Genomic DNA, 14,334 nt, shown 5'->3' on the forward strand with positions numbered 1-14,334 from the left:
TCAGCACCTGGCACTTGCTACCTAACAGAAGCCAGCACCACAGGCTCCCCAACCACTATTTTCATCTTGATTTGAATCTTAAGACTGCAGATTTTTTCCTCCAGTTTAGCAGCACGTATAAAATAGAGAAACAGTCCTGCCACAGGAGCAGGGAACTGACCTCTCCTGCAAGGGACAGCACAGCTTACACTCTCCCAAGTCCCACCACCCTGCTTGGGCAGCGCAGGGCAGCACAGCCAGGGCACCCCGGGATGCCGGCACAGAGAGTTTGCACCCTCCCAGCCTAAGGAGAGGGTCCCTCTGGGGCCTCCACCTCTCGGGCAAGCACTCCCCATAGGGGAAATTCCCACACCTTTCACAGAAAGAAGCAAGCCTTGGCAGGGTGTTGTCTTTGGGTTTGTTTTTCTCTGAGAACGGGCATAAACAATGCTTTGGGGTGACAGGCTGCGAATGCCGAACAGCCAGAGAGGGCACATTACAGCTCTCCCTGAGGGCTGCAGTGGTGCAAGAGTCAGAAATCTCACATCCTTGGTAATTTCACTGCATGACAGATTTTGCTAATCCTGCTCTGAGGCTGTCAGCTCTCTACACGCACGCAATACGTGAAGCTTGGGCAATAATACAGAGTCTGGCATTAGCTTTGAAAGGCAAGCCTCAAATTCAGATGCTCTGCCGATTACTGGACGCAGCCTCCAAATGCTCATACTCTTCAGATAAGGTTATCTAATGCACAGCTTGCTGTGGCTGGCTGCAGTCAAAACATACCTGATAGAGGAGTGCAGGGCTACCTATGTGACTGGATGCAACGCTTCCTGGGCAGCACCACCCCTGTCATTATGACTGGGATACCACAAAAAAGTGCTGAAGGGGAGGGAAGGCAGCTGGTGTGCACGGGACATGCCGTTTCCACAGACAAAATGCCCCATTTGGCCTGGGCCAGCGCAAGATTTTCAGTCACGGAAATGACATTGAACCACACAGTTCCCACCAGTACTAACAAGGGACCAGACCAACAAGTCACAATTTTGGTTTCTTTTTCCTGAAGAGCAAATATAGAGAACATTTCAAGTAATCAAAGATTCTTAGCTTACTTCCTAATTTCCCATGGAAAAGTGTTTTCAGACAAATTCCATCACTTCTGCAGATGTCCAGCTAACACCCTTGGGAGTGACAACCGACCGATTGTCACTCAGTAGCCCACTGCCTCAGCATGGTCACTAACTGTGACAATAAACACTGTCGAAAGTCAAGACAATAAACCATTTGCATCTTTTTCTTTCAAATCTTCCTGTGGCTTCAGCACTGCAATCTACCCAGTTGCAGTCATTTTCGCAATCAGAACACAAAACACAGGAGTATGTAATACAGATGTTAGCTCCATATCTCCATTGGATTTACCAGCTACTTATATGCTTTTATTGCCATCCTATGGCCCAGTTAATTCCTCTTCTAGTCATACAAGTGAACTGTGACAATGAGGCAAAACTACATGGACTGCAAAGCTATGTCAGCAAGTCTGTAAAACAAGGCACTCGTAGGAAGAAGGTGGTTAACGTGAAAAAGTGCACACACGATCTGTGCAGCAGCCCAGGCATGCGAGCAAAAGAACCTTCCGCATAGTTCGTCCTACTTCTGCAAATAGAGAACAACAGTTTTACAAGTCGGTTCTCCTTGTACTGTGGTCTCCAGTACTTGAAGGACTAGGTAACTACAAAAACAGAAAAAAATCTCACTGTGTTACATGAAAGTGGATGTATCCACTTCGAAGTTGCCGTGGCTACAAAATTATTTTAACTAGATGTGGAAAATGCTGCATGCAAAACACAGCTGTGCATGTCTATAGTTATCCAATTATTATCTGAATGTTTTTAAGAAATTATTTGTGTATTTTTATTTTCTGTGCTATGCTTCACCACCCAAAAAATGGAATTACCACTTTAAACTACTTTGCTACAGAAGCTATTTATGCCATTGAGGTCTAATCCCAGCGTAACCAGAGGAAGCAGGGGGGGGAGCAGCATCACAAAGGCCTTTTCAGTTGCATTTACCTCTAGCTGTTACAGAAAATGAAATAAACCCAAAACAGACCCCACATTTCAGTATCATTTCAAACCAATCCTAAAGCAAAATGCATCCCAGATGTCTCCCAAGAAATGCTGCGCAGACAACGCTGCACAAGTGGTAACATCAGACACCAGTCACCTGCACGTAGCTTTTCGTTCTACTTGCTGCACAACCTTCCATAACTACGCACCAGTCGCGCTGGCAAGTCGACCTGCATTTTCCTCACTGCTCACGTTAATACAGTAAGTCACCTTCTCAGCCAGGATAAACTGACACTGCTCTGCTTCAGTCGGGAGAGGCACAGTGAATTACTCCCCAAATGGTCCAGTCCACTCTGTGTAAAAGGACTCCAGAGATAAAAATATATTTTAAACTACTGCCATGGAAATTTGGTTTTAGGTAAGAAATGAAGGTGTGATACACAAACTTCAAGGAAAAGTCTCCCTGAAGTCAACTGCACTTAAGTAGGTGCTTGTAATTAAGCATGCTCTCAAATGTTAGCCTAAGAGGTGTTGAATGGCAAGCTACCTAACTTTTAACTGGAAAATAATGTGTGAATTCCTCCTGTCTTGCTGTTCTGACACCCAGGAATGCACAGGAGAAAGGAAACGGCTGTAAAACTCTTAACAGCCCCTCACTGCAATATTGCAACTGCCACAAATATATATTATATTTGCAATCTGTGAGATATGAAGTACTTATTTATTTCTAGATATATTTATCAGAACAACTTCCAGATGTATTTCACTTAAAGAATGGCAACCGATACCCAAGGATTCAATTACTCTCAGAATATTCCAGTTTGTTGGCACAATTCTCCATTTGCTATCAGAACAGTTCTACATTAGAGCTTTATTTAAGCAATCAGCCAAACCTCATGCTATCAAATACGGATCTTTTACCCGTTAGCCCAGTTACCATTATTCTGGAATAATCAAGAATTTTCCTGTTCTGTGATGTCATTTGAAGTGCAGAGCATGACAGCATACAATAGCTTTCCTGTACAGCAGAGACAGGGTCATAATGAACCATTTGGTTCTGATGGTAATTGAGTATAATTAACATAATTTATGTATCTTCCCTTCTGCCAATCTGCCCTATACAATAAAAACAGGCAAGCACAGAACTAAATTTTACAATTCTCTTTCCATCAAAGGCTAAACACTTCACAAACATTAGCATTGCTGGTAAGCATTTTGAATGCTCTGCAACTTAAAAGGGTATTGGCAAATCAGCTTCTGCTGGGAAATATCACAATTCTCACATCTTTTTAACATCTTAGCTTGAGAGCATAAGGCTTTGGTAGGTGTACTGTTAAAAATATTCATAATTAAAGATAACTGCATAAGAGCACCTCATGTTCCTGAAGCCGCATCATGCATGAATGGACTTACGGACAATTAGAAACTTCCCCGTTTTTAGAAAGGACAAGAATATTTTCTTAAATGATTATTAAAATGGACAGACAGCCCATTGGACCGGTCACAAATACTTCTGGGAACAAAAAAACCCCAACCAACCCACAGCTGATATCCAGAGAATATGACATATAGTTCAGGCTCAATGAAAGGAGAGCAAGGATACTTAGCAAGCTCTGGATGCAGAGTTCAGAGAAGAGTTGAAATTCCCACCCTGTCCATTGCAGAAGTTGCCTTCTGCATGTGCTGGGTCTGGGAAGTTTGCCCTATCTGTACCTCTCAAAGAGGGGATTTCATTCCCAGTGCTGCCCATGGGACAGCTTTTACAAGCACCAAGTGGACCGAAAACATGCTGAAAATATCAAACGGCCTCCAAAGAACAAGAGAAAGGAATTGCATCATTACACAGCACCCAAGCCACTGTAAGCTAATGGCTAGGTACTTTTTTCTTCCTATGTAAGTTAGAAAGCTTTATAACGCTTTTTTTCTTTTTTTTTTTTTTTAAAAGGAGTTTCATATAAAATTCAAGTTTCACAGCACTGGTAGGAAGGAATCTACGTGACACGTGGTGTGTACCCTCTTCATGCAACAGGCTGTTGCAAAAGACTCCATTGGTGTTCAATGCCAAACTTCTCACGTTTTTTTCATGGAAATAATGCAGAAAACAAGGGCTAGAGATGCGAGTACAAATCCACATGTTCTTCCTTCCTTCCTTTCTCTCTCTCTCTCTGTACATGGCTGAATCGCATACAATGACTGCGCGTGTAACAAAAGTTAAACTTCCCAAAATGCTGCATGAGACTGTACCTAGTTATCTTCAATGCAAATAATATCCAGTTAATGCTGCAGAGTATTTCCTACCTATATCCAAAAAGGACCCACTCAGCAGATACATTCAAAAGATGCATTCTCCTAAAAAGACCTAAATTCTCTTTCTTGTGTGATTTAACAACGGAGACATTTCTAGCCACTGTGTTTCTGGGCTTATCTTTGCCAAAATCAGTGTATCTGATTATTAGACAATAACAGCTCAGCAATTTGATTGCACTGGATGTTTCTATGGGGACTGCACTACAAAGATTTCAGAGGTAAGCCCATGAATTCTACTTGTATTTTCATGTTTCTCAGCAGGAAGGAAAACACACTGTTTCCTCTTCACTTTGACAGCAGAAAGGAAAATCCTCAATTAAAGTAAGTACAGTCACTGCAAGAAATTGCAGAATTTTCCCCAGTGACCATATATCCCATAGGCATTGCAGCCCTTTACTCACTTCAGCACGTTATGAAATGGCACATGCCCCTCCTCACTCCCCAAACTAACGAGCTAGAACAAAACTAGTTATCTGCATGTTGAAAAGCAAGTACCCTGGAAGTTTACTTTATCTTCACAGCATGATTTTATGAAAGCCTCCATATTTATGCTGTTACCAATCATAATCATCTTGTCACAAAAACTGCAAGACGTACTTCTTCTACAGCCTCCAACATTCCTGGACTCATGATTTTTTTCCATGAATACTGACTAAAACTGGAAAAATCCCCAAGTTTCTAACTCGTGAGGTAACCATAAGGCTCAGAAAGTAAATCTCAAACACGCCCAAAACCAGAGATGCAAAAGAGTCAGAGTATTACTTTTAGTCATATTCTTTTAAAAAACAGTTTCCCAATTATTTAATGATTCTTTGCCATATGTTACTCTAACAAACAACGCAGGGAGTGTTTCTATTCTTGTTCTAATAGTGGATATAGTACCTTTAAGTTTGCAATTCTTATTGAGTCTTTCTTACTGGGAAATGATGATTACATGGCACTGAGGTAAAATCAGCTATGCAGCCCCCAGCAAAGCAGATGCTGACCAAGTCCACGCACAAAGGGCAAAACATTCACTTATCTGCAATCATGTCCATTTTCAGATCATAGAATCATAGAATCATTTAGGTTGGAAAAGACCTTTAAGATCATCCAGTCCAACCATTAACCTACACTACCAAGTCCACACTAAACCACTACCACACTACCCTTGGGTAGGGTAGACTAAACCATGTCCCCAAGTGCCACATCTACCCATTTTTTGAACACTTCCAGGGATGGGGACTCCACCACCTCTCTGGGCAGCCTGTTCCAATTCTTGACCACCCTTTCCGTAAAGAAATTTTTCCTAATTTCCAACCTAAACCTCCCCTGGCGCAGCTTGAGCCCATTTCCTCTTGTCCTATCGCTAACTACTTGGGAGAAGAGCCCAACACCCACCTCACTACAACCTCCTTTCAGGGAGTTGTGGAGAGCGATAAGGTCTCCCCTCAGCCTCCTCTTCTCCAGGCTAAAAGATGGACAATTAGGCAACTTGTACAGCTGCTGCTGCTGCCATACTTGTGCTCTGGATCCAAGCAGGTCTGGCAGCACCCCATCATTGCCAGACAAGAACCGGGTACAAGGTACGTGAGCCTTCCAGGCAGCAGTGTGCCTCCAGACAGCCTCTCTCCTACCTGCAGGCTATGAGGGCAGATCACAGACCTGAGTCCCTCTTGGCACCCACAGCTGAAGGTTACGGTTTTAAATGTCTGGGTCGAACATAAGAAGTAATTAAAGGTCAAACAACTGAGCATGCGATTATTTAGGGAGTCCTATACACAATGAAGTTATTTGACTCGTACCCAGTAACAAAGGCATCTTGCCGGACACTTGCAAGAAACGCACCAAGAGTACGTTTTTGCTGTTCAAAGTGGCCACTTAATCGTGAAGTGAAACACCCACAACAGAGTGGCACACCGCGTGCCTTCAGTTCTGAGTCTTTTATTGAATTAAGCCCGAAATCAATTTCAGAGAAAGGAATTACAGGATAATAAATACCTTTTAATATGACAATTTTTGTTCCTTACACGATGCTCTCCAGGGTAGGACATTTTTGTTCTAAAAAGAGCTAGCTTTTAAAAAAAAATTAAATTAAATGGTAGAGAGGACAATAACAAGCAGTCTTCTCTCCTGGTCTCTTTAAAGGCACTACTGTTAAAATACAAATTTTGTCTGGGAGCAATTGGCGTCTGAGCTTTTCTCAGCGACAAGAGGTTGACATGGGTAAAAGGTACTGAGCCGCTATGCTGCAGGCAGGGTACACCCTAATTACAGAAGGCTATGAAAAAGCAGTCTGTTTTTGCTGTATTATGACAAGCACACTGCTGCCCATACTCAAGCATCAATATTTACTTCACCAATGTGGGAAGGCACTTGTGTTCCATGGGAAGAGGCCTTCAAAGCGTCTTTCATGCTGGCTCTTTGCCAACTTAATCCTCTCTGGACTAGCATCCCCCCTTTGCTAAGGTAATTTTCCAGCTGAAATCCTCCTGGCATGGCATATGCGTTACACGCAGGTCTCATGTTTGGATTCTGAGTAGCGTGCATGTTATTTCAGCAATCTCCAAGTTTCACACTTCAGTAGCACCTGGAAACTGCAGCCATCACTTAAGGGGAGGCTGAAAGCCACCAGCTACTCTCACACAACAAGCTACCCCAGTGAGAGCATCTTCTGGAAACTGCACAGTGAAAATCACTTCATATTTTGACTTCCAACAACACAGGAAAATCTGGTACCCTATTTTCTGGGAAGAAGCATTGTTTTGGTTTGGTTTTTTATTATTGCCATAAGCTTAGAAGAGCTGCTGCTGACCTCCGAACAGGGGAAAACCAACCACTTACCACACAGACACGAGGGTGCACATCTGCCTGCCACAGGCTTAGCCCGGCACCCCTCAGACAGTGGCTCTCAGGGCAAGCACTGCGGCGTACTCATGCTGGGGATAGCACTGGCAAAAGGAAAACACATGGCAAGGTTTACCTCTCACAGTTGAAGGAAGAGAGGACTGCAGTTGCTGCACTGATTACTCAGTCCCATTACCTGCTACACAGAGCCCCATTCCCGACACCAGCTGCAATACTCCATGGTCGTGTATCAGTAAGCTTTAGAGGGCTCCCTAGCATCTGATCACACAACTTCTAATAGTCACAAAGCTACAGCTTTCGAAGGAGATAACGATCTCTCTAACCCAAAGATGGTAACAAACTCCATTGCTCCGAGGGAATGAAAAGCTGGGCCAAAATCTACCTCTGGCTACCTGCTGCTGAAGCCATTACACTTGGCTCCTGGTATTTTTGTGAAATGAAGGATGGGAAGTGCAAAATGCAAACAGCCACAATCTCATTGATGGAGGCAACTCCTGAAATCCTGAGAAAAGTAGTCACAGAGTCACAGCTCTTTCAGATGTAACGTACAACCACCTCAGCTGCTGAAAACAGCTTTCATTCTCTCTTTGTTTTCTTCATTCTCTCCAAATTACACTCAGCTTCTCTTCGTGTGATAATGCAGACAAACATGCCTGAACCCTCCAAAAGAATCCTGACAACATGACCTTATCAAACACCTCCAGGATGCTCAGGGATATCTGGTTTTGGCATTAGCACACAGTGAGATTTAGAGATAGAAAATGGGAGGTTGGTTTTCAAAGTATTTTTTCCAATACAGTAAAGACAAAGTTTCTGGGCTTCACCCTAGATGAGTATCATTTTGCCACATAGTGCAAATAAATTTACCACATTCTACTCCCTCAAACGCAACTGATTAAATAGTTGTTGATCTGCTGTACCAAATTTGTACATTACATGATTCATACTTGTTACACACCATTTAACATGAGAAAAGCTAAAGAATAGTTGTTTGTGAGCTATATAATCCCACTTACAAAAAAAGAACAGGGAGAACAGGAACTGCCTGACTGCATCATCTTTTGACACACTGTCCCAGCACAGGTAGGTATAAACAAATCAGACCAATCCCCAATATACTGCTATCTGATTAACACAAGTAGTGTGATTTGCCAGGTCTAATTTGAACAAAGTATTTTGATACACCTCTAAAAGAGAGAGGAACGTGAGGGAATTGTGCAAAAATTATTTTGTTTGCAGAAGCTGTCTTTTCCTTGGAAAAATATCAGCCGAGAACACTTGCTTAGCTCTCAAGTAAATGCTTTCCCTCTGTTCACTTACACACAACCCAAAATATATCTTTATAGGGGAATTCAAAGAGATCTGCTGAAACTGAGCTGGTTGGAAGAGTACCCATTCTCTAGAAGATCACTTGCAGCCATACCTGTAAAATTTTCAACAGTTGTACTGCTAATTGGAAGACTAGGGAAAAGAGGGGAAATTATATGAAAAAAATGAGAAGACCTCCAGAATACGGTTCCCTTTCAACACACAGCATGGGTTTGAAATGTCAACATTCAAAATACCAACCAAACCAGAGCTGAGACAGGAAACCAGAGGGCAGTGGAGAGAAACTCTCGAATGAGCTGATTCATCCTAAGGTTGTACAGGAAACCACCAAAGCAGAGAAGCAGCTCACCAGTCTACTCAACGTGTCTCAAATGAATGCAGCGCTACTCTCCACTCCCATCTGTCCCCAAAGAAAAAGGAAGAGAATAAAGCATGCGGAGAAACTTCTGCAAATTTTGGGATTCTTTACTAATGGTATTAGTTAACATCCTGTTCAAGTTGGCAAAATGTTAAAGTTGCTTATGTTATTTTTCTCACAGTGCTTTTTCACAGCAAAGAAAACAGACACTTGCAGCTAAGACTATGGCCCAGTCTTGAATTGCTAACTTCTTAGTCTGGATATAAACCAACTTCCACTGCTAATCTGAATGCTTTTGACCACTTCACCTAAAGAGAAATATATCCCTAAAAACCAAAGTCACGCCCTGACCTTCAGCTATGACACCCAGATACCCACCTCTCGGAGAGAGACAGTCCCTTCCCTCCCCACCCCAGGATACCTGCCTGATCTCAGCTCCTACATTTCAGCCACCCCCAGCAGTCTAGAACTCTTCAGGACATAAGTGCGTTGCCCTAAGAAGTTGGTTTTGGCTCTCCTCATCTATTTCAAGGTCAGAAGTAAGCAGCTTTCTACAGAAAATTCAGAAGTGGATGTGGCTTTCAGTAACACTGAAAGAAATATCAACACATACAAGCATTGACTTAATTTCTATCTTAATTATTCATTAAACAACGCGTTTATGACCTCCCTGACCCCAAAAATATCAAGGCCCCTTGAAAGCGGAGCAACTTCTGGAGTCACCTGGCAAGCCCGCTGACAGTCTTAGCAAGGAGGTAATGGGCTGGAAGCGCGAATGACATGCGGGTCAGGGAAGGTGCATACTGGCCAAGCAGGACAAGGAGGTGGCATGCTGGGGCTGAAGGCATCACCTCAGCCAGTAATCTGCTGCAGCTGGCAGCTGTAACAGCTGGAGCTGATGATCTCTCTTTCACTTCCTTCTCCAACTGTGAAATTCTCTTGTGCATCATGTGCATTCTCCCCTAGTACCTTCACTGACACAAACTGATGTTCTTATACTATTTTAAGTCAATAATAAAGTAAGTCTTCATTATTACTGTATATTTCTGCATCATGCATGGATTAGTACTTTATGATGTACTCTGTGTTTTGATACCACTTTATAATACTACTCTGTATAACAATCTTTGTGTGATCCTTCCTTGCCAGTTTCGACTCGCAAAGGCTTGGCTCCATAGTGACGTCCATAAAAAAGATGTAGGTGGTTTGTTGAAACAAATAACAAAACAGTCAAAAGCTTTCCCCAGAGAAAGGCCAGCAGAAGACAAAGGTAGAAATATTTATGCAGTCACTAAGGGACATTGGAAATGTGTGTTCTGAATAAACACTCATCTTCAGTATGCAAGTACCATTGCCTTTGCTGTCTCCCAAAGATCAGCGAGAACGGAAATCAATGATGCTGCCTTGTTAGAAAACACAAATCAAAGCACCAGTGACTTTGTGTAATCCCTTCTGTCATTTTGACCTTCTGGTGCCAGGCATCTCCACGGATTCATTACCATTCATTGTAATGTCTAAAGAGGAAATCAGCAGTGCAACACTATTTTAGAGTAACACACTAGCAGCGGGGATCATAACAAAAGCTAGGAAGCTGAGTATACAAAAAGAAAGGAGAATCCCATGAATGCATGCTTGCACTGCCTTGAGGACTGTATCCTCTCTTCTAACAAATACAAGTCACTTCTGCCATCGTCCAGCTGAACGCCAGGTCCCTTCCTCACCATCTGCACCTACTGTTTCCTGTAAAGAGTCTGGTTCTCTTCTTGGGAGCTATTGCTGTTACAGCTGCACCTTCTCCAGGGCCACCAACACAATTAAATATCATAAATATGGTGGGCGACAGCAGATCAGCCCTCTCTTTCAGAGACTCTCTTGTAAGACAGAAGTGGGAAGGGGGGGTGGTACTAACCTGTGTCTCCAAACTGGTGTAGGGACTAGGAGGTTCAATCTACAAAAAGAGCACACAGAAACAGACATTACTCTGGAATAGTGCAAAAGAAGGTGTTTTGAGCCATTATTGGTCCAAAGTAGCGATGCTGAGAACAAACACACCTGTTTGAACAAAGATGACAGGATTTTTTTTTTTATTTTTTTTTTTTAAAAAGAGATCCTCCTTTCCCAGACATCCTACCATCACACAGAAATTACAGGATCTCTACAATATTTGGACAAGTGAAGGAAGTTGCAGTAACTGGAGTATATCAGAAACAGATTAGCTACAGAACAACTCAAGGCCACATACAGGCCCTTGCATCTTTGATTTAATCCTCTGTTACATTTCTTTCTTAGATTACAACTGACTGGTGCTCCTGTAATTTCAAGGCATTAGAACCTTTTCAGAAAGTTGATCAGAACTTGATGATGATAGGGTTGGCCACATCCTTGGCAAAATTTTTCCTCCCAACAGCTGCAGTTGTGCCATGGTTGTTTTGTTTTCCATTACAATTTCATCCTGATGAACGTCTCTCTCCAGCTTGCACATTATATGTGCAAGTACACCGTCAATTTTCTGCAGTCTGGCATCTTCCTTGGTGTCAAAATTTGACCTCTTAACTTGGCTTGGCCAGAGGATTCAAACCTCATTAAAGAGCTTCTAACACAAAAGCACAAAAATTGTCTATTTAGCCAGTTAATTAAGAGGTTAGAAAGAGATAACACCCCTACAGGAGACTCCATCATTAGTGTTCTGGGATTAGCGCTCAAGCAAAATCTTTAAAGGAACAACTCTCAAGGTACAAGGGACATTTAAAACCTCAGTCCTACTGGGACAGGTATTACTCTGGGTCTTGCTTTCTACAACATCCTGTTTAATTGGAAAGCCTAACAGAGTGGAACCAGGTCAATGATGCTTTCTCTTTAATCCATCACATCTGTCGAAATTAGACAGCTTTAGTTTAATACAGTAAATTTTTGTCTGTCAGATTATCAGGCTCCTGAGATTAATTTTGAGTTTCGATATCCCCAGATACTCAGTACTTTGGCTAAACCACAGAACAGAATAAAAAAAAAAAAAAATCTGGCTTTCTTCAAAGAAACAGTATATTCCTTTTACTTTTAATTATGCCTATAACACAGCTTTTGGTTTAATATTCACTGTAAATATACTAATGAAGAAACAAGCTATCAACCCAGGGAAAAGAAGTCAAGGAAGAAATTGGCCTTGAAACCCTTGATACATCTTTTCTCCACTCAGTAAGTCACGAGCCAGGCAGCATGCTGTGCCCAGGTTAAAAAGTCCACAATCACCTCTGCCACACTGCTAACTTAAATGTAATCTTTCATTAACATGTTCTAACACCAGAGTGCCACTATTATACACACATAGTAGATATTATCTGACAACTGGCCACATGATACCAAGACTGGAAGGAGAGTGAGAAACCTCAGTGAAATCCAAATATCATGTCATCAGCTAAGCTGGGGGGGCAGAAACCAACTCATCTGAAGAGGTAAGAGGGATCTTGTCCTTGGATGGCTTGGCTTTTCTAAAGACAAGTGATGTCAGCACTCACAGCTCTTCTCTTACGGACTTAGCAGGGATAAACTCATCCATTTTGCAGCTGGACTTTAAGCCATGCTAGTTTGGTCACAACATTGTCCTACATTGTCCCACTCACATTTATATCATAGCAGGAAGATCACAATACCGGCAGGTGTGTGTGGCAGATAGAATACAAAATGTGTTTAAATAGAAAGAGCAAAATACTACTGTAACAAAGAATGGCCCAGCTGCACAGACACCCCTTTGGGAAATCATCTGGATTTTCTCAGTCACTGCCAATTTGATTGCAGACAAAAGCTTTTTCAGCATGTACTGTTCACTTCCAAGTGACATTATTTCTGTAAGAGGAAGCAGCTACTGTATGTATATAACATCCTGGAAAGATCAGGGGATTCCTGTAATAGATAGGGCTTCAGACTATTTAAAAGTCCAGTGCTTGCTGAACAGAACAGATTTCTTACGGTAATTATGAATTTCAAAAGCTTTCTTGACTAAAGAAAATTGTAAATACAAACCAGGTTTTGAATGGCATTATTTCACCATGTGGAACATGGTGCATCAGCATGGGCCTATTACACTGTGATGCTACAGTTTTTCCTGTTTATTTTCCTCCTCCTCATTTTAGCTACGGTTACTTGTATTAACCTGTACTGTAGCCATTGTGCAGGGAACCTGTACTGTAGCATTACAGGGAGACCTGTTTCCCCCGTCATTAGGAACACACATCATTCACACACATGACATGCTGTTCGCTTCTGAATTATCTGAGAAAAAATGAAGCTTGGCTTTTATGGGCAAAAATAGGAACAAACCAGGTAAATTTCTCCTCCCCCATCTCACACTTTTTGCACCAGCACAATTGCTAGAGATGGTGCAGGTCTGGGGTTTTTTTCCCTTTCTCCCAACAGCGGTTCATGCGGTGCAACATTGCTGCCTCTCAGCATCCACTGACTGTGAAACAATGATGAAAAGACTTTGCCGGTTTGTTTCTGGATGTCACCTCACATACCTCTTTCACTCGGTGCCCGACTGCCCACTCTACTTTTCTGCTTTGCTCATGCAGTTACAGGTACCACGCTCATCACAGCTCTCAGAGCTGACCTGAAGGTCCCCAAAACACAACCACAGACAATGCATCCCAATTCTCCTCTTTAAACGAGGCAATAAAGAAGCTGAGGAGGGTGGAGGTCATAAACATAGCCAAATTCAGCTTTCAACTGCAAGAAACAGTTTTAAAATTCAAGCTCAATGTCAGCAACTTAAAAGAAAGGCTTTCACTCTTACCGCAGGAAGAAGCATGTTCTTAAAATTATCTACCTATCTCTAGTGCCAAGTAAATAGGTCACATTTGGGCAAATCCCACTGTTCTTCTCCAGCTCCTGTACGTGGCCTGTGTTATGTATAACCTGACCATGGTTATGTATGATAACGCGCACAGGAATAGCCCACGTGTGAGGGATGAGGGTATAACTTTTTTTTTTTTAAGTTACAACCTCTCTGCTTTGTCCAACCTTCCTGCTCTCATTGATTATTAGCTGTTAATGAAAGGCCTGTGTCAGAGAGCAAAGTTATCACTTGTCCACGTCTAAGCAGGGAAATGCTTAGGAGCAAACAGCAGAACAACCGGCACCATTCTGAGCAAAGTTTTGCTTGGTCTGTGTATGTTCCGCTTAAACTCTACCAGGTTTCAGCAGCCTACCACAGTACCACAAGAGTTGTTATAACTAAACCCCGGGGACATCAGCAATCATCCTATCTGAAATTCAGACTGCCATTTTTCAAGTGCTATGAATCATTAACCTGCAGTGCTTGTGATCAAATGAAATCTGTACTGGAATTGGCGTATAAACAGTATGACATTGCTGTATAAACGGCATGACACATTTATCACGTTTAAAGACTGATCAGGGTAAGACTTTACTATTGAAAGGTGACAATGAGTACAG

The 14,334-nt window shown here is 42.3% G+C and overlaps 1 protein-coding gene across 2 annotated transcripts in view; it reads right to left on the reverse strand.

Moving 5' to 3' along the window:
- Positions 1–14,334, reverse strand: part of XYLT1 (xylosyltransferase 1) — a 215,615-nt gene that overhangs the window by 150,014 nt on the left and 51,267 nt on the right. The window contains exon 2 of one of the 2 annotated variants that reach the window (XM_075718798.1): positions 10,796–10,834. The exons of the other annotated variant lie outside the window; for it this stretch is intronic. Coding sequence (XP_075574913.1) covers positions 10,796–10,834 — 39 coding nt within the window. The remainder of the gene's footprint in view (positions 1–10,795; positions 10,835–14,334) is intronic. 2 annotated transcript variants of the gene reach the window in all.

Source organism: Pelecanus crispus, chromosome 11 (genome assembly GCF_030463565.1).
Source record: "Pelecanus crispus isolate bPelCri1 chromosome 11, bPelCri1.pri, whole genome shotgun sequence".
Taxonomy (NCBI): Eukaryota; Metazoa; Chordata; class Aves; order Pelecaniformes; family Pelecanidae; genus Pelecanus; species Pelecanus crispus.